Source organism: Oncorhynchus tshawytscha, linkage group LG19 (genome assembly GCF_018296145.1).
Source record: "Oncorhynchus tshawytscha isolate Ot180627B linkage group LG19, Otsh_v2.0, whole genome shotgun sequence".
Lineage (NCBI taxonomy): Eukaryota > Metazoa > Chordata > Actinopteri > Salmoniformes > Salmonidae > Oncorhynchus > Oncorhynchus tshawytscha.
In genome coordinates this window covers 29,176,379-29,196,196 of record NC_056447.1, presented here as the reverse complement: position 1 = coordinate 29,196,196, position 19,818 = coordinate 29,176,379, and the positions used below count along the sequence as shown (strand labels likewise).

Here is a 19,818-nt window from a genome sequence, read left to right as displayed (position 1 = left end):
CACCTAATTGAATACCGAGCTGCCTCGCGGTTTTCTGCATTGTTTTCATTGTATTTTATTAACAAGTATTCATTCGGTTTTGCTGCATTGTGCCTATATAGGGTTGATTATTTTAGACAAAAAAACAGGCAATTTATTGGCAACAATGTATTTCTACATGGTCTACAGGCCTACATGTTTAAAAAAAACATGTGGTTGACATGGAACTATTATTGTCAAACCAATGTAATGTTATCTCACAGTGAAGTTTGGTGACACTGTTTTCTTTTTTCAACAAAATTGCGCTAAAGGTATTGCGTACCACAGTCGCCATCTTGCGGATATTTGACGTAATATCACAGTTTGACGTATTGATATAACTCTCGCACTGTTTTTATTAATAGCATCCTACCTCGGCAACTGAGTCTGCAGCAAATATTGTTTAGTAACAAGACCGTACGCCAAAACAACGGGCATGGGGTCTTCGTCACTATTGTTTTCATGTTTTGGTACAAAACATAAAAACATAGAAATGGGATGAGTTATTCCTTCACATTGGGATCAGAGGATGAGGCTGTTCAAATCTGGAAGAAAAAATAAAACATAATCGTTTGTCTTGATTGGCTTCTACTGTGGGCCTATGATGCTGCAACCTGGTCTCAGATCATTTCGTATTATTCTTTATGTAAATCCGAGACACTCCATTTAGTATGATATGTTACGTTTCATATAGTATGTATTCATTTGTGGATGTTCATCACCCATTTCTTATAGGCTGCAACCTGGTCACAGAGCATTTTGTATTATTCTGTTAGTAAATCCGAGGCACTTTAATGTTAGGGTTAAGTTTAGGAGTTAGGTTAAAGGGTTAAGGTTAGTGTTAAATTTAGGCGTTAGGTTAAAGGGTTAGGGTTAGCTAACATGCTAAGTAGTTGCAAAGTAGCTAAAAAATCTATTTCCTCTCCAGTACTTTTAACTAATGAAACATATGATTTACAATTCTGCAGAAGCCTAAACCTGTAGAAGTAGATGCCATAACATCCTACTTCCTTACTTCAATAAGATGGTTAACTGATACTTTTCATCTTATTATATGGCTCATCTTGTTTAACATTCCTTCCAAAAAACAGTCATGAAAAACAGAATAATTAATGGTGCTGCAATCTTTGTGTTCTCTATTACTGAAATGGAAAGTTAATATTGTGCACATGAAGGATGACGTAATGATTGTGGAATGTTTTGTGTGTAGGATCATTGGATTGAGGCTCTATCTGCTAGTAGTTCTGTTTACTTCTGTTCTGTTCTGCTCTGTCTGCAGTCCCTATCCATGACTCTATAGGGCTGCAGTCCCTATCCATGACTGTATAGGCTTCAGTCCAAAGAGAGTCCAGGCCTTTCCTGTGAACAGCTGTCCCTGTGCTGACAAAGCAATATGTGGCATATTGGCTAATATTTTGCTCTCCCAGTTCCCCTCATTAGAGAATGAAAACTCCTTATATCATGAACGTGCAAATTGTTTTAGAGGAATTTGTCAGGAATCTTTTGATCCATCCTTTTCAACATGATCATTGGATGGCTTACTGCAACAAAATACAAGGTTATAATGTTGTTTTGATAGTCTGTGAGTCTGTATTTGTGAAGGAATGATCCCTTCTCATCTGTCTTACTCCATAGCTGCCAGAGTCAACAGGCTCTGTTCACAACTCAATACAATGTTACATAGCTCAGAATATATTTGTCACACCCCATTGCATCCTAATAACATCTCCAAGCCAGCATACATTACTTCTCATTGTAATTGTTTATTCAAAAACATGAACACCACCGTTTTCTCACATTAGTGAGTATTCATTGGCCAGTCAATGTGAGCGATGAGCAATAAATAATAAATTATACGTAATTTCATTAATATAGGAGAATGAGCAGTGTATGTATGCCTTATGAGTATGCATAACCATAGACCATGCACCTTGTTTTTAAGTTCATCCTGAATGATAAGAAATAGGACGGCACAGAGACAGTCAACCGCCTAAATCTGTGACAATGGATTTGAGATGTAGACTCTCAAAGTTCAATCGAGTTTAAGGCTTAACTGAATGAACAACGGAGACAAAATACAATATGAAAGTTGATTAAAATAGGTTAGGGGAGTGGACTCGTCTCAGAGGGAAGATCCTTTGATGCCAAGTAGTCCTAAACTAAATGTTATCTTCAATAGTCATGGTATGCTGGTTTCTAATCAATGTACTGTATTATTCATATAACCATATTTATCTCACCCTCATTTCTGCCCTCACACATTGGCAGCTTTAATCGAAATTTGACTGTGAAGTAAAATTCAAATGATGCAGGTCGTTGTGAAGTTTGACAGCTTAAGGGGCCACCATATTGATGAAAGCTCAGAAAGACGGGTGCCTGTGCTTTCTAAAGAGAGTGTTAATGCCCCAGGTAGAATAACAGGTCAGTAGACGTTTTTGCCTTTCTTCTATTTGCATCAAAATCAGGAGTTTGAATGACCTTTGATCTGTTAACTCATTACAATTCTGGATTTGAGTGTTTATTCCCACATTCAATTAATCCCCAAATGCCGTTATCTAACGATGATAAGGTATTTTAGCCCATGGTTCATATGGCAACCCTATTTGCAGGGAACTGCAGAGAGTATCTGTGTGTTGTCACGCCTCCACTCCCTTCCACTATTAACACAATCAACCGCTATCTGTTGTAAATGTGTTCCTTGCACTACCTCAGAGGGGCCAGGGCCCATTGGGGAACAGCTGCATTTTACAGCATTCTGCAACCAGTGATGGCTGATGTATTTCTGTTCTGTTTTTTCTTAACTATCTAAAAAAATGTTAGCTGACATAGGCTAATTGAGTGATTGTCAGTGTCTAACATAAAAAGAGGAAAACTGCTGATGCATAACCACATTTTGAAATTACACCTTGGGTATTCTACTATTCTAACACTCAACAATAAGTTCAGACCCTGATTGACTTCCTAAAAAAACATTGAAAGTGTGTGTGTGTTGTGATTCAGCTGTAAACATAAAGCATGAAGCAGGCTGTGTCTTAAACAGGCTGTGTGTTAAACAAGGCTGTGTGTTAAACAAGCCTCTCTGCTTTTAGAGAGAGGATGAAGGAAAACTACAACAACAACAAGCATGCATCCCTGAAAAAAATAGATCCGATTATCTTTGAAGGAAGGATGAATACCGTTCAGCCATGAATAGTGATGAGGTGCAGGTTGATGGGTTCCTGTTGGCCAAAGATTAGGCTTGGCATTCCCTCAACATGGCTGCTGCCAAAGTACACACTACGAGTCACATTTTTAACCTTGAGTGTGATTCCAATGTGTGAGATGTGATAATGCAGGCTGTTCTTTTGCCAAGCAGCGCTGATCTTTTCCTATCTTGCCGTGCCAATCATTGTGTGTTTTGGTGTATTTGGTGTATATTTTCAAAAGAAAAGTGCACTGAGATTCTTATTTGAGGATAGAAAAGTTAGGATATGTTGAATCACAACACACACACTTTCAATGTTTTTTTTTAGGAAGTCAATCAGGGTCTGAACTTATTGTTGAGTGTTAGAATAGTAGAATACCCAAGGTGTAATTTCAAAATGTGGTTATGCATCAGCAGTTTTCCTCTTTTTATGTTAGACACTGACAATCACTCAATTAGCCTATGTCAGCTAACATTTTAATGATTTAAATGTACAACATTTAAGAAATGTACTATATGTACAAAACAGGGTCTGGCAAGGTTTGAAATGAACTTTTAATCCACCAGATAATGTGGATGGTCTATGATCGTTAAGTGACTGTGATGCTTCGTACACAGACCTATTGGTGCTGGGGAATTCAGCGTAGAGAAGGCCAGCTTAGTTAAAATGGAGTGAGACAAGTAGTGCTAAGAGCCTATCCATTCGCACAGAGTGGAGTTGCTAGGTAACAGGTAGTGCACAGTTATGTAATTGGCAATGCCTCCAGCTTACATGTCTTATGGCTTTTCCTCCTGGGATCCGGAGCCATCCAGGCAGCCAGGCGGTCAGACAGCCGGTCAGGAGGTAACGCGGTCAGGCGGTTAGGCGGCCAGGCAGCCAGACAGTCAGGAGAGGCTTTCTACTAAAATCCCCATTGATCGAGCTGGTGGGTGAGGATGTGGGTTTCCTTTCCCCACCCTCATCTGTGCAATGTACTCCCCTAATGTCAGCAATGAGAAAGGGTACACACAAGCTTAGATTGTGAGAGGGTTCATGGTTTCAATGATGTGTGTCTCTGCAGGACACTGATGTTTTTGGCCAGAAATACTCTTCATAATCTTCTGTTAAAATATTATTTTTGTGTAACTATGTTTGTGTTGTAGCTGCTGTACTGTGCATTGTCTGACCTCTTCGTTGCATTTTGTGGGTATGATATGATAGCTCATTTAGATTTCTATGGATTGAGAAAATACTTTTTCTCATACATTAAAAAACAAAGAATCCAAATGCCGCTCTACCCATGCAATGTAGTAATGTGTTGTTTTCTGTGTGTTTCAGTACTACTTCACTGTAAATTTCACCCATGAAAACCAGAAAGCCCTGGAGTTGCGTACAGAGGATGTCAAGGACGGTGATGAATGGGTGGCTGCAATAACACATGCCAGGTACCAGGCCTCTACTGCAACCTGTCTAACCAGTCAACACCTACATTAACACACACATGTGCTATTATTGATGTCTACTGTGTGGATGGGTGTAATCTCTTAGATAAGGCATGATGTATGGTTTGAAATGTACAACTTGACTCTGTTGAGATGTGATAGAACTGTCATGCAGCATTAAGGCAATGTTTTTGACAAACATTTCTAGGGGGAAATGCTGTATGGGGAACTTGAGAAGGATTTTTAAACATTCGTGTCACCTGAGGTAATAGTTTGTATGCAGCTCATGTTGAACCGTATTCCTGATATACTCTGGTTTCAGGTGTTGTTATTGAACTGTTAGTGGTAAATTGGTATTGTGTCATTTCAGTTGAATGAAACAGGGTGACTGGTGATGTAGCTTACTGTATAATAATCATTGTGAAATAATAAGTGCCGTTGTGATAATTGGTGGTCTATTGTGACTGTGGATTTGGGCACTGCTCTGAGGATATTCTTATCAATATGGCCCTGCTGTATTTTGGTTGGTTATCTGCCGAGACATGTGCAGCAATGTACTGTAGCTACACTTCACTGAGCACAAAGGATATTAATATTTACGCCACTGCATTATGAGGCTGTTCATAGACCTGAGGTCTGTATGGGTACACATGTGTATGTAGGGCAGGGGTAGAGTGGTGGATGTATACAGTCTTCATGGGGGAGCATACAGTCTTGAGTGTGTCTATCTGTACCTCTGAAAGTATGGAAACATGCCAGTGGAGAGTTGCTGCAGTGTGTGTGAGTGTGTGTTTCCTGTCCACAGTTACAGGAACCTGGCCACGGAGCACGAGACGCTCATGCAGAAGTATCTCCATCTAATTCAGATCGTAGAGACAGAGAAAACGGTTGCTAAGCAACTTCGACAACAGATAGAGGACGGGGAAATAGAGATTGAACGGCTAAAATCAGAGGTAATATTCATTATGATTCCTTCTGCCTCAGTGGGGGATTGTTGTGTTTATTTTGTACTTCACAGGAAAGCGTTTGGAGCGTGTGTGGGATCTAGCGCAACTACAGTACAGTGAAATATCTCTCAGGAGCACCGCTCAAGATTTCTAGGATTTTGTCATCTGAGTGAACTAAAATGGATAATGACTGTACTAGGTTGTTTTTTTATGTCTATATTATTGAATAATACGAGAGAGAGAGAGAGAGAGAGAGAGATTGGGAAAGATTGAGAGGGCCGCTCTGTCACAAAGAGATGTGTGCAGACCCACCACTTTACATCTCCACTCATAAGCAATCCCTCCAATAGAGCTATGTTCCCTGCTGTATTCTTCAGATCAAATAGTCATGTTACTTTAATGTGCAAATGTGGGGCTTGAAATGAAATGGTGTGCTGAATATGCATGAACAAGGCTTTATTATACAGAGTGCCCCCCCCCCTCCCCCACCAAAAAAAAACATAACAATAAACTCTTTCAGCCTATACAAAGTAAATGGGGACACTTACCTTCAGACAGTTCTGAGTAGCTCCCAGCTCTTTTGTGCAGCACATGTATGGCTTTTCTATGTACAGCAGCACAGTATCACACAGTGTGAGTCTGCATTTCTAACCAATGGAAATGAGTGCTGATGTAAAGATATCAGCCAAGTGAACAGAGTTAGTATTGCCACCACCACTACCACATGTCAGAGCTGGCAGCTTTGACAGCCTCTAATTGCATTTGACACAGTCACTTTGTTAATACGCTGTCAAGTGAGGAGGAAACTTGGAGAGCAGGTTGTGAGTGATGATGACTGGTGGATCTTGTCTGTGGCTGTCCTCTCTGGCAGATTTCCGGGCTGCACAAAGACAATGGGAAGATCCAGTCGAGTCCAACAGCCGACCCCAGTGAAGATGATGACTCTGAACTCAAGAAAATAAAAAAAGTACATATTTACACAAAATATGTTCTACTCTATTTTCAGTGTATTTGCCAATGATGCAGGAAAGAAACTCACCTTTGATTCCCGTGGTCCGCTAGGTGCAGAGTTTCCTACGAGGCTGGATGTGCAGGAGGAAGTGGAAGACCATCATCCAGGACTACATCCGGTCTCCCCACGCCGAGAGCATGAGGAAGAGGAACCAGGTGGTGTTCAGCATGCTGGACTCTGAGGCTGAGTACGTCCAGCAGCTCCACATCCTGGTCAACAATTTCCTCCGACCCCTCCGTATGGCCGCCAGCTCCAAGAAACCACCCATCACCCATGACGACGTCAGCAGCATCTTCCTCAACAGGTGTGCAGCTGTAGATGATCACGCCAAGCTAACCACTCACACTGCTGTCTCTCACCTCTCTCAGGGAGACAGTGATATGACTGTCTCAATGCTGTGGGATTTTATGTTCATGCATTACAACTATGGACGATAATGAAAACATAATAACCCTGAGATGTAATGGCATTATGCTGTGTCAAAGCCTCATTCTAAGATGTTTCTTTTGTATTTTATTTAACCTTTATTTATATAGGTAAGTCAATTAAGAACAGATTCTTATTTGCAATGACGACCTGTCAAGAGGCAAGTGCAGCGGTATAACATCTTAACACACTTGCACATACAGGCATATTCACTGTTGCATGTTTGAATCCTTTTCACCTAACTATGGCTAGTGTATATTTTTCTCAGAATGGACACTTAACATCTTGTTAATTTCCCCTTTACTTTAGTGAGACCATCATGTTTCTGCATCAAATATTCTACCAAGGGTTGAAAGCAAGAATAGCAAGCTGGCCAACATTAGTTTTGGGTAAGCTGACTGTGCTTTTTTCAGGGTCATTTAATGGATGGATGAATATGATAATGCTATGTCCCAATTGACCTCATACATCATCTATCAATCTCTCATTCACTTGTTGGTCCTCTCTATTCACAGCTGACCTGTTTGACATCCTGCTGCCAATGTTGAACATCTACCAGGAGTTTGTGAGGAACCACCAATACAGTCTGCAGATCCTGGCACACTGTAAACAGAACCGAGACTTTGACAAGCTGCTGAAGCAGTATGAGGCCAAGCCAGACTGTGAGGAGAGGACTCTGGAGACCTTCCTCACCTACCCCATGTTCCAGGTAGGCATACAGTACTGTACATTCCACTGTCTTCTCATTGACTGTCCAGTCCCCGTCTCTCAGCTCAAACAGCTCTCTCTCTCTTCAGACAAAGGCTCCTCCATTGATCACCAACAACAGAGCAGATATTTGTCTCACATGAATATCCCTGTTGTTTTTTTCATAAACACATAAACTGGTTGTTTGTGAAGCTCAGGGTTTCATAATGGCTATTTTCTGGCAAGGCATGCAGTTTCCGTGCAGTCTGCTCCACTGGGGTCTACTTTGGACTCTGCTGTGTTGGTAATACATTTCTGCTGATGACTGTGAATGTACATAGAAGTCCCTACTGATCTGCTGCAATGAGTTTGATTGTGTTTGTGTCTGTGTCAGTGTGTGTGTGTCTTGTATGCAAGTGTGTGTAACTCACCTGCCCCTATTAATTTTCTGTCACTCCAGATTCCCCGCTACATTCTTACTCTCCATGAGCTCCTGGCCCACACACCACATGAGCATGTGGAGAGGACAAGTCTGGACTACGCCAAGTCAAAGCTGGAGGAGCTGTCCAGGTATACCTGCGCTACCACCTTATAGCGCCAAAGCAGCAAACAGGACACCTCAGTTTACCATGCTTACTGTACAGAATACATACACACTGACAAAGTGAATACAATGACATTCCAAATGTGAAAAGACCAACCTCTCTGCCCCTAGAATCATGCATGACGAGGTGAGTGAGACAGAGAACATCAGGAAGAACCTGGCCATTGAGCGCATGATTGTAGAGGGCTGTGAGATCCTCCTTGACACCAGCCAGACGTTTGTCAGACAAGGTAAGCTCTGAGAGAAGATACACAAAGGAACCCAAGATCCCACATAAAGACAGAATCATAGAGGTGGATTTTCTACCTCGCAACTGTTTGACTGCCTTTGTGTTATCACAACTTCAAACCTCCATAGGCCTACCTGAGCCTCCATAAGGAAAGACTTAACCAGCGGCTTGGGCGATATAATCCTGTCTGCCTTTATAGCATGTACTGAAAGTGGGCTGACTCTTTCATTTCCAAGGGTAATCAGGCTGTTGGGAGGCAATCCGACAGTGAGTCAGGGACTGTAAATGTCATACATCCCCAACGGACTTTGATGGACATATAAAGACGAGGAAAATCATATAGAGATATGGTTTAACCTTACAGTATGTATATATCCCCCAAAGTCATTGAACAGGTGAAAGAGGCCTCTCCCAGTCTTGCAGTACAGTTAATCTGTGAGTCCTCATCACTAACTGGACAACCCTGCTGTATGTCTCTCCCCCTTCTGCCACACAGGCTCTCTCATCCAGGTGCCAATGAGTGAGAAGGGAAAGATCACCCGTGGGCGACTGGGCTCTCTGACTCTGAAGAAGGAAGGGGAGAGGCAGTGCTTCCTCTTCTCCAAGCATGTCATCATCTGCACCAGGGGCTCTGGAGGGAAGCTGCACCTCACCAAGGTGGGCCTGCCCTGGGCTGCTGAGCCTACTATACAATCTCTTAAGATGCATCCTGGACCAAAACAAATGACAATACATAGATGAGGCTTTCGTTAATACCAATACATATAATCATGGTCCTATGATATTGAAGTCAACACATCCTCTTAAGGAGTCCCTTATTACTTGGGTGCTGATTTACTCTGTTTATTGACCTGTAGGTCTATATGTGTTGCTACATAATAATGTAAGTCATATTGTTATTGATTATTCAGTAATGGAGGGGATTCTTGGAATGTGTTTGTGAGTGTGCTAATGCATATTGTATGTTGTTCTCAGAATGGCGTGGTGTCTCTTATTGACTGCACTCTTCTGGAAGACCCCGAGGTGACAGATGATGAGTGTAAGCACCGCACTGTTTCATTCCTACCTCACTGAAATATGGAGCACATATGCTTACTGTATGTAGAGTGTAACATATAATAAGTTTAGTATTACACTTTTATGAAGTATAGTAGCTATAGCCTCCCTGCAAGTGTCATCTGTTCATCATCATTTACAAGCACAATAAACCTCTCATTATGCCATGGTAATGACCCATTTCTCCTGTTCACCTCTGTTTGTTTTGCCCAAAGCCAAACCAGACAAGGGTGTACAGGACATGGAGCACCTGGACTTTAAAATCGTGGTGGAGCCTAAAGAAGGCCAGTCATTCACAGTGATCCTGGTGGCCTCCTCGCGACAGGAGAAATCTGCCTGGACCAGTGACATCAGCCAGGCACGTCTGCTCTGCTCTGCTTTACTCTGCATGCATCACGTCTGTCTGTCTCCAGCAGGGAGACATGGGGCCTGGATGTCTGTCTGTCTCCAGCAGGGAGACATGGGGCCTGGATGTCTGTCTGTCTCCAGCAGGGAGACATGGGGCCTGGATGTCTATCTGTCTCCAGCAAGGAGACATGGGGCCTGGATGTCTGTCTGTCTCCAGCAGGGAGACATGGGGCCTGGATGTCTATCTGTCTCCAGCAAGGAGACATGGGGCCTGGATGTCTGTCTGTCTCCAGCAGGGAGACATGGGGCCTGGATGTCTGTCTGTCTCCAGCAGGGAGACATGGGGCCTGGATGTCAGTCTGCAGAGTGGCTGTACTCACACCTTTCCTCTCCCTTCTTCTCCCTTACAGTGCATAGACAACATCCGCTGCAATGGGCTTATGATGAATGCATTTGAGGAGAACTCTAAAGTCACCGTGCCACAGATGATCAAGTAAGCCCCATTCACAACTATAGCCAAACAGTCAATGGGATTATCATGGTGCCTTTATTTGTGTGTTGTAGTGTTTTCATGTGTTTGTGGGTTTTTTCTGTGAGCAGGTCTGACGCCAGCCTGTACTGCGATGACGTGGACATCCGTTTCAGTAAGATGATGAACTCATGTAAGGTGCTGCAGATCCGCTATGCCAGTGTGGAAAGACTTCTAGAGAGATTGACCGACCTGCGCTTCCTCTCGATCGACTTCCTCAACACCTTCCTGCATTCCTACCGCGTGTTCACCAGCGCCGATGTGGTGCTGGACAAGCTCATCACTATCTACAAAAAGCCCATCAGTGCCATCCCAGCCCGGTAAGGCCATAAAAGAGCTGCTACTGCTTTACGATTTAGTCTAGACTTTGACCAACACAGTCAGAGAAATCTCTAAATCTATCTCATGCCCAGTGCTGTTTAAAGATGATACATTGTCAGTGTTTTTGCATGGCCATGGCCCCTACACAGTAAAGAGGGCTGTAGTTAGGGCTGGTGATGATAACATCCCCTGACAGGCCCAGCAGCCTCTGGCCTCCTCTGGCTGCCTCTCTCTCCTCTAGCCCACCACTGATCTCCTCACAGCTCTTTTTCCACAGCCCACAGTATTACTTCTTTACCGTGTGTGTTTGTGCGTGTGTGTGGGTGGGTGCGTGGGCGCGTGTTTGTGTGTCTGCGTGCCTGCATGTGTGTGTGATGGAAGGTGAGGTGAGGAGAGCTGGGTAGAGGTCATGTCTGTGTGTGTGATGGAAGGTGAGGTGAGGAGAGCTGGGTAGAGGTCATGTCTGTGTGTGTGATGGAAGGTGAGGTGAGGAGAGCTGGGTAGAGGTCATGTCTGTGTGTGTCAGTGTGGTTGGTGTGTGTTCTGTGTGAGAAGGCAGTAATTGGGCCCAGCCTCTTCTTCTGCCTGCCTAAGAGCGTCTCAGCAGGGCTTTGTCGCTGTCACCTTAGCAACTGGCCTCTCTGCTGCAGGACCCCACCCTCTCTGTTCTGCAGAGAATCTATAGTATGAAATATTTATGGTGCATGTTGTCGACCAGAGCAGAGCAGACCCTCTCTCCGGCCCAGGAGAGTGAGCCTAGCTCCCAGGCTCAGATCAGGGGGAGCTCCTTCCCCATGCTCACACCATGCAGCATGTTTTCATGTGGAGCCTGTCATGTCTCTGTGAGCCACCGCCACTCTGATGCTTGTGTCAGCAGCATGGCTATTTGCTCTGTCACTCGCTGTACTATTTATGGGAACCCGTGAGGTCGCAAGGAGGGTGGCAGTGAGTGGGAGAGGTTTTCAGCAACAAAAAAGACAAGCACGACTGCAGAAGCACCATTCTGCTGTTAACAATGTATTGAATTATTTACATTTTAGTAGACACTTATCCAGAGCGACTTACAGTAGTGAGTGCAAACATTTTCATTCATACTGGTCCCCCGTGGGAATCGAACACACAAGCCTGGCGCTGCAAGTGCCATGCTCTACCAACTAAGCCACACAGGACTATCAATACAACACAAAAAGACATGGATAATTCTGATCTCCTTGTTATTTGCAACACACTTAAGTACTAAAGTACATAGCTACAGTACATCCTTCTGACGACAATAAAATGTGTTGTTTTTTACTGCTGCAGATCCCTGGAGTTGTTCTTCGCCAGCAGTCAGAACAATAAACTCCTATATGGGGAGCCTCCCAAATCCCCCAGGGCCAGCCGTAAGTTTTCCTCCCCCCCTCCCCTGGCCATCACCAAGACATCGTCCCCCAACCGCCGCCGTAAACTCTCCCTCAACATCCCCATCATCACTGGGGGCAAGGCTCTGGACCTGGCCGCCCTTAGCTGCTCCTCCAACGGCTATGCAAGCATGTACTCCTCCATGTCCCCCTTCAGCAAGACCACCTTGGACATCAATAAGCTTTATGTCACCAGCCCCATCACCAGTAAGATCCCTGACGAGGGAGAGGGCAAGACAGACAAGGCAGAGGAGACCATTGTGTCTAAACAAGGTAATCCAGCTAAGGGGCAGTGGGAGGGGGGTTATGTCCTTATTGGTGCTTCTTAAAAAGAATATAGCGCAGGATTTGAATCATGACGTGTCTAGAAAGTGGTATGTACTGACCTGTTTTTCACTTGGTGTACTGTAGATATTTCAGTTCCGGAGGAAAGTGACATTGACCAAAACCAGAGCGATGACGCAGACCCGGAAACGTCTCCTATCAAGTCGCCAACCACCCCCAAAAACTTGAAATGCAAAAACTCTTCAGGTACATTGTGTCCCAGACTGCACAGTGGTGTCATTATCACTCAGTGCCATGATACCAGAGCACCTGGATCACATGCTGGCATGCCACCTGCGTCCTCCCCTCAGCCAAAATGCCATATTTATCAAGAACTCAAATATGCTCTCCTGTTTTACATGGGAAACAGAGTCAGAATTAAGAAATCAAAGCACCCATTTTCATTGTTACTTTTATATGCATTTTCCCTATTTATGTTATATCCTCTGTCTTTATTAGAAATAGTCAAACATGATAGAGAAAAAGTATTTTCTACGCCTATTCAATTGTCAATGTGCATATACTCAAAGAATGTTAAACTTTGTGTTCAATGAACTCCGCCACACAAGATAAAATTCATGCAGACTGTAATTTCGAGGCGAGAATAAGAACATGCTGGGAAAGCCAGCTCTAGGAATGAGTAGGTGTTGGGGATACTTGTGTCATAGCAACTACAGCATGAGTGTGTTTCCCAGCCTGCCGCCCCCGGTAACGAGATTGTTTTAGTACAAAACAGTCAGTGAAGAAGGCTTTTGTTGTCTGTCCCAGCTCCAGGCACGTACACAGACCAAATAAAATAAAATTTTAATTTAACTTGTCACATGCGCCGAATACAACAAGTGTAGACCTTTTGGTGAAATGTTTACTTACAAGCTCTTAACTAACAATGCAGAGTAGGAAAATATTTGCTAAATAAACGAAAGTAAAAAAAGTTACACAATAAAATAACAACAACGAGGCTATATATGAGGGGTACCGGTACCGAGTCAATGTGCCGGGGTATGGGTTAGTCGAAGTCATTGAGGTCATATGTACGTGTAGGTAGGGCTAAAGGGACCACGCATAGATAATAAACAGAGAACAGCAGCAGCGTAAAAAAGGGGGTCAATGTAAATAGTCCGGGTAGCCATTTGATGAACTGTTCAGCAGTCTTATGCCTTGGGAGTAGAACCTTTAAAGGAGCCTTTTAGTCCTAGACTTGGCGCTCCGGTACCGTTTGCCATGCGGTAGCAGAGAGAACAGTCTATGACTTGGGTGGCTGGTGTCTTGGACAATTTTTAGGGCCTTCCTCTGACAACGCCTGGTATAGAGGTCTTGGATGGCAGGAAGCTTAGCCACAGTGATGTACTGGGCCGTACGCACTACCCTCTGTAACGCCTTGCAAGCGGATGCCGAGCAGTTGCCATACCAGGCAGTGATGCAACCAGTAAGGATGCTCTCGATTGTGCAGCTGTAGAACCTTTTGAGGATCTGAGGACCCATGGCAAATATTTTCATTCTCCTGAGGGGGATTTAGGTGTTGTTGTGCCTTCTTCACGACTGTCTTGATGTGTTTGGACCATGATAGTTTGTTGGTGATGTGGACACCAAGGAACTTAAAGCCCTCAACCTGCTCGAAGCCCTCAATTTGAGGGAGAGGTTGTTGTCCTGGCACCACACTGACTGGTCTCTGACCTCCTCCCTATAGGCTGTCTCATCGTTGTTGGTGACCAGGCCTACCATCGTTGTGTCGTCGGCAAACTTAATGACGGTGTTGGAGTCATGCTTGGCCACGCAGTCGTGGGTAGACAGGGAGTACAGGAGGGGACTAAGCATGCACCTCTGAGGGGCCCCCGTGTTGAGGATCAGCGTGGCAGATGTGTTGTTGCCTACCCTCACCACCTGGGGGCAGCCTGTCAGGAAGTCCAGGATCCAATTGCAGAGGGAGGTGTTTAGTCCCAGGGTCCTTAGCTGAGTGATGAGCTTTGAGGGCACTATGTTGATGAACGTATTATAGTCAATGAACAGCAGTCTCATGTTCCTTTTGTTCAGGTGGGAAAGGGCAGTGTGGAGTGCAATACAGATTGCGTCATCTGTGGATCTGTTGGGGCTGTATGAGAATTGGAGTGGGTCTAGGGTTTCTGGGATGATGGTGTTGATGTGAGACATGACCAGCCTTTCAAAGTACTTCATGGCTACATATGTGAGTGCTATGGTTTGGTAGTCATTTAGGCAGGTTACCTTGGCGTTCTTGGGCACAGGGACTATGGTGGTCTGCTTGGAACATATACAGTGGGGCAAAAAAGTATTTAGTCAGCCACCAATTGTGCAAGTTCTCCTACTGAAAAAGATGAGAGAGGCTTGTAATTTACATCATAGGTACACTTCAACTATGACTGAGAAAATAAAATCCAGAAAATCACATTGTAGGATTTTTAATGAATTTATTTGCAAAGTATGGTGGAAAATAAGTATTTGGTCAATAACAAAAGTTTATATTTATTATAAAGTTACTTTGTTATATACCCTTTGTTGGCAATGACAGAGGTCAAACGTTTTCTGTAAGTCTTCACAAGATTTTCACACACTGTTGCTGGTATTTTGGCCCATTCCTCCATGCAGATCTCCTCTAGAGCAGTGATGTTTTGGGGCTGTTGCTGGGCAACATGGACTTTCAACTCCCTCCAAAGATTTTCTATGGGGTTGAGATCTGGAGACTGGCTAGGCCACTCCAGGACCTTGAAATGCTTCTTACGAAGCCACTCCTTCGTTGCCCAGGCGGTGTGTTTGGGATCATTGTCATGCTGAAAGACCCAGCCATGTTTCATCTTCAATGCCCTTGCTGATGGAAGGAGGTTTTCACTCAAAATCTCAAGATACATGGCCCCATTCATCCTTTCCTTTACACGGATCAGTCGTCCTGGTCCCTTTGCAGAAAAACAGCCCCAAAGCACGATGTTTCCACCCCCATGCTTCACAGTAGGTATGGTGTTCTTTGGATGCAACTAAGCATTCTTTGTCCTCCAAACACGACGAGTTGAGTTTTTACCAAAAAGTTATATTTTGGTTTCATCTGACCATATGACATTCTCCCAATCTTCTTCTGGATCATCCAAATGCTCTCTAGCAAACTTCAGACGGGCCTGGACATGTACTGGCTTAAGCAGGGGGACACGTCTGGCACTGCAGGACTTGAGTCCCTGGCGGCGTAGTGTGTTACTGATTGTAGGCTTTGTTACTTTGGTCCCAGCTCTCTGCAGGTCATTCACTAGGTTCCCCCGTGTGGTTCTGGGATTTTTGCTCACCGTTCTTGTGATAATTTTGACTCCACGGAGTGAGATCTTGTGTGGAGCCCCAGATCGAGGAAGATTATCTGGTCTTGTATGTCTTCCATTTCCTAATAATTGTTCCCAAAGTTGATTTCTTCAAACCAAGCTGCTTACCTATTGCAGATTCAGTCTTCCCAGCCTGGTGCAGGTCTACAATTTTGTTTCTGGTGTCCCTTGACAGCTCTTTGGCCTTGGCCATAGTGGAGTTTGGAGTGTGAATGTTTGAGGTTGTGGACAGGTGTCTTTTATAGTGATAACAAGTTCAAACAGGTGCCATTAATACAGGTAATGAGTGGAGGACAGAGGAGCCTCTTAAAGAAGAAGTTACAGGTCTGTGAGAGACAGAAATCTTGCTTGTTTGTAGGTGACCAAATACTTATTTTCCACCATAATTTGCAAATAAATTCATTAAAAATCCTACAATGTGATTTTCTGGATTTTTTTTCTCATTTTGTCTGTCATAGTTGAAGTGTACCTATGAGGAAAATTACAGGCCTCTCTCATCTTTTTAAGTGGGAAAACTTGCACAATTGGTGGCTGACTAAATACTTTTTGCCCCACTGTGGGTATTATAGACTCGGTCAGGGAGAGGTTGAAAATGTCAGTGAAGACACATTCCAGTTGGTTAGCGCATGCTCTGAACACACATCCTGGTAATCCGTCAGGCCCTGCGGCCTTGTGAATGTTGACCTGTTTAAAGTTCTTTCTCACATTGGCGACAGAGAGCTTGTTCACACAGTCGTCCAGAACAACTTGTGCTCTCATGCATGCTTCAGTGTTTCTTGCCTGGAAATACGCATAGAAGTGATTTAGCTTGACTGGTAGGCTTGTGTCACTGGGCAGCTCGACTTCCCTTTGTAATCTGTAAGAGTTTGCAAGCCCTGCCATATCCGACAAGCGTCTGAGCCGGTGTAGTAAGATTCAATCTTCATCCTGTTAACGCTTTGCCTGTTACATGGTTCGTCAGAGGGCATAGTGAGATTTCTTATAAAAGTCTAGCCTTTAGCTCAGTGCAGATGTTGCCTGTAATCCATGGCTTCTGGTACGTACGAACACTGTGGGGACAATGTCATTGATGTATTTATTAATGAAGGCGATTACTCATGTGGTATACTCCTCAATGCCATCGGATGAATCCTGGAACATATTCCAGTCTGTGCTAGCAAAAAGGTCATGTAGCTTAGTATCTGCGTCATCTGACCACTTCCATATTGAGCGAGTCACTCGTACTTCCTGCTCTAGTTTTTGCTTGTAAGCAGGAATCAGGAGGATAGAGTTATGGTCAGATTTGCTAAATGCAGGGCGAGGGAGAGCTTTGTACAGATCTCTGTGTGTGGAGTAAAGGTGGTCTAGAGTTTTTTCCCCTCTGGTTGCACATGTGACATGCAGATAACTTAAATCTGTTTTACCTAATCTTTCCTACATTAAAGTCCCCCGGCCACAAGGAGCGCCACTTCTGGATGAGCATTTACTTGTTTGCTTATGGACTTATCCAGCTCGTTGAGTGCAGTCTTAGTGCCAGCATTGGTTTGTAGTGGGAAATAGACAGCTGCAAAAATACAGATGAAAACTCTCTCGTTAAAAAGTGAGGTTTACAGCTTATCATGAGGTACTCTACCTCAGGCGAGCAAAACCTTAGAGATCGCGTACCAGCTGTTAGTGACAAATAGACACAGACCACCACCCCTCGTCTTACCGGAGATAGCTGTTCTGTCTTGCCCATGCACTGAAAACCCAGCCAACTGTATATTATCCATGTCGCCGTTCAGCCACGACTCTGTGAAACATAAGATATCAGTTTTTAATGTCCCGTTGGTAGGATAGTCTCGATTGGAGCTTATCTAGTTCATTTTCCAATGATTGCACGTTAGCCAATAGGACGGATGGTAGAGGCGGGTTACACTCGCTGACGAATTCTCAAGGCACCCAGATCTGTGGCCCCTGTATCAGGGTCTCCTCTTCATGTGAATGACGGGGATTTGGTTCTGGGAGCCGCAGTAAATCCTTTGCATCTGACTCAAAAAAAGGTGAGTAATCACTGTTCTGATATCCAGAAGCTCTTTTCGGTCATAAGACAGTGGCAGAAACATTATGTACAAAATAAGTTACAAACATGAAAAAAACAATATTAGCACAATTGGTATGGAGCCCATAAAACTTCAGCCATCACCTCCGGTCTAAGGCTCTACCTGTGCAGAGCACATGCTCCTTCCATTCGCCAAAGTGCTTTTTTGGGTTGTGGTATAATTCCCCCACAAAAGTTTTTGTATACCTTTGTTGTTCAGAACCCACCGCCCTCAAGTCGTCAAGTTCGCCACCACTCACACCGTCCGTTGGTTGAGTCTCAAACCAGAATCTGTCTTTACAGGACATGTTGAATATGACAATTCTCTTTCAAGCCCAGGAAGCCATTCACCAACTTTTCCAGCTTAATGTCAAAATACAGTCGGTACTTACCAACTGTAGTTTCACTGAGCAGCTATTGCTGTTATTCTGGCATGCACTTCAAAAAAAAAAGTTGAAGTTACAGGCAACCGAAAAATGGCCTTGTCTGGAAATGTAGATTAATTACTCTACCCTGCACCGTAGATACTGCTGCCCTAGGTCCATAGTCATTGAACACTGATGTTTACATACCGTTTCACCCACATCATATGTACACTGAAAAAAAAAATTCAAAAGATTTTACCGACTTACAGTTAAGGAAATCAGTCGATTGGAATGAATTGGTCTCACGATCACACAGGTGAAGAAGCCGGATGTGGAGGTCCAGCTCTGGTGTCGTTATTTATTTCAGCTCATGAAACACTTTACATGTTGAGTTTATATTTTTTCAGTATACACACACACACACACACACACACACACACACACACACACACACACACACACACACACACACACACACACACACACACACACAGTAGTCTAGCCAAGGCTCAGCCTATATAACTACTGCAGTACACCTTTTCTATTAATATACTGTCCATACTAGCTAGACACGCCATCATATACATATTCTGGACTGAGACGGAATATGTATATATTGTATTTGTGTATTGTTGTTACGTATACGCAGGGAGTCACGAAGCAGTTGCCAAACATTTAAAAATCAACATTACAAAAATACAAAACAGGAGAAGCATACTGAACGTAACCAAAACTGCCTAAAGACTCTATGAAGGGAGAATAATCAGAGTGGTGATGAAGTCCATGTGTGCAATGTAGGTTGCCAGGACCGGTGGTTAGTAGACTGGCGACGTCGACCGCCAGAGAGAGCAGGTGACAGTACCCCCGAGAGCACTCCTCAGGACCATACCCTTCCCAGTCCACCAAGTACTGGAGCCGACGCCCACGACGTCAGGAGTCCAGAAGGGACCTAACAGCATAGGTGGGTGTCCCCTCGATGTACAGGGGAGGGAGGGGTGTCGCTGGAGATGGCAGCAGACAAGAACCACCAGCCTGAGGGGAACATGAAAGGAGGGTGAGATCTGGATGATAGGTTACCTCATTGACCCTCCGGAGGACCTTGATGGGCCCCACAAACCGGGGTCTCAGCTTCCACCAGGGCAGGTAGAGCGGGAAGTTTCCGGTTGAGAGCAAGATGCGATCACCAGGATGGAACACGGGAGCCTCACTGGTCCTGATGCCAGAACCATTCATCTACTGAAGGGGCCTCTGTCTGGAATGGAGTCCACAGAGTCAGGGTTGACTGACATCCCAGGACGCACTGGAAGGGAGTCAGCCCGGTAGAGGAGTGACGAAGTGAGTTCTGGGCATATTCCGCCCAGGGAAGTAACCGGACCCACTCCACCTGTCGGTCCTGGCAGTGTCTCCTTAGGAACATCCCTAGCTCCTTGTTGGTCTTCTCAAATCAAATCAAATTTTATTTGTCACATACACATGGTTAGCAGATGTTAATGCGAGTGTAGCGAAATGCTTGTGCTTCTAGTTCCGACAATGCAGTAATAACCAACAAGTAATCTAACTAACAATTCCAAAA

The 19,818-nt window shown here is 44.2% G+C and overlaps 1 protein-coding gene across 1 annotated transcript in view; it reads left to right on the top strand.

Moving 5' to 3' along the window:
• Positions 1 to 19,818, top strand: part of rasgrf1 (Ras protein specific guanine nucleotide releasing factor 1) — a 40,551-nt gene that overhangs the window by 1,049 nt on the left and 19,684 nt on the right. The window contains exons 2-16 of the mRNA XM_024379509.2: positions 4,521 to 4,627; positions 5,430 to 5,577; positions 6,443 to 6,538; positions 6,634 to 6,887; positions 7,319 to 7,398; positions 7,525 to 7,718; positions 8,157 to 8,266; positions 8,412 to 8,530; positions 9,026 to 9,186; positions 9,505 to 9,568; positions 9,801 to 9,943; positions 10,344 to 10,426; positions 10,534 to 10,782; positions 12,086 to 12,456; positions 12,595 to 12,714. Coding sequence (XP_024235277.1) covers positions 4,521 to 4,627; positions 5,430 to 5,577; positions 6,443 to 6,538; positions 6,634 to 6,887; positions 7,319 to 7,398; positions 7,525 to 7,718; positions 8,157 to 8,266; positions 8,412 to 8,530; positions 9,026 to 9,186; positions 9,505 to 9,568; positions 9,801 to 9,943; positions 10,344 to 10,426; positions 10,534 to 10,782; positions 12,086 to 12,456; positions 12,595 to 12,714 — 2,299 coding nt within the window. The remainder of the gene's footprint in view (positions 1 to 4,520; positions 4,628 to 5,429; positions 5,578 to 6,442; positions 6,539 to 6,633; positions 6,888 to 7,318; positions 7,399 to 7,524; positions 7,719 to 8,156; positions 8,267 to 8,411; positions 8,531 to 9,025; positions 9,187 to 9,504; positions 9,569 to 9,800; positions 9,944 to 10,343; positions 10,427 to 10,533; positions 10,783 to 12,085; positions 12,457 to 12,594; positions 12,715 to 19,818) is intronic.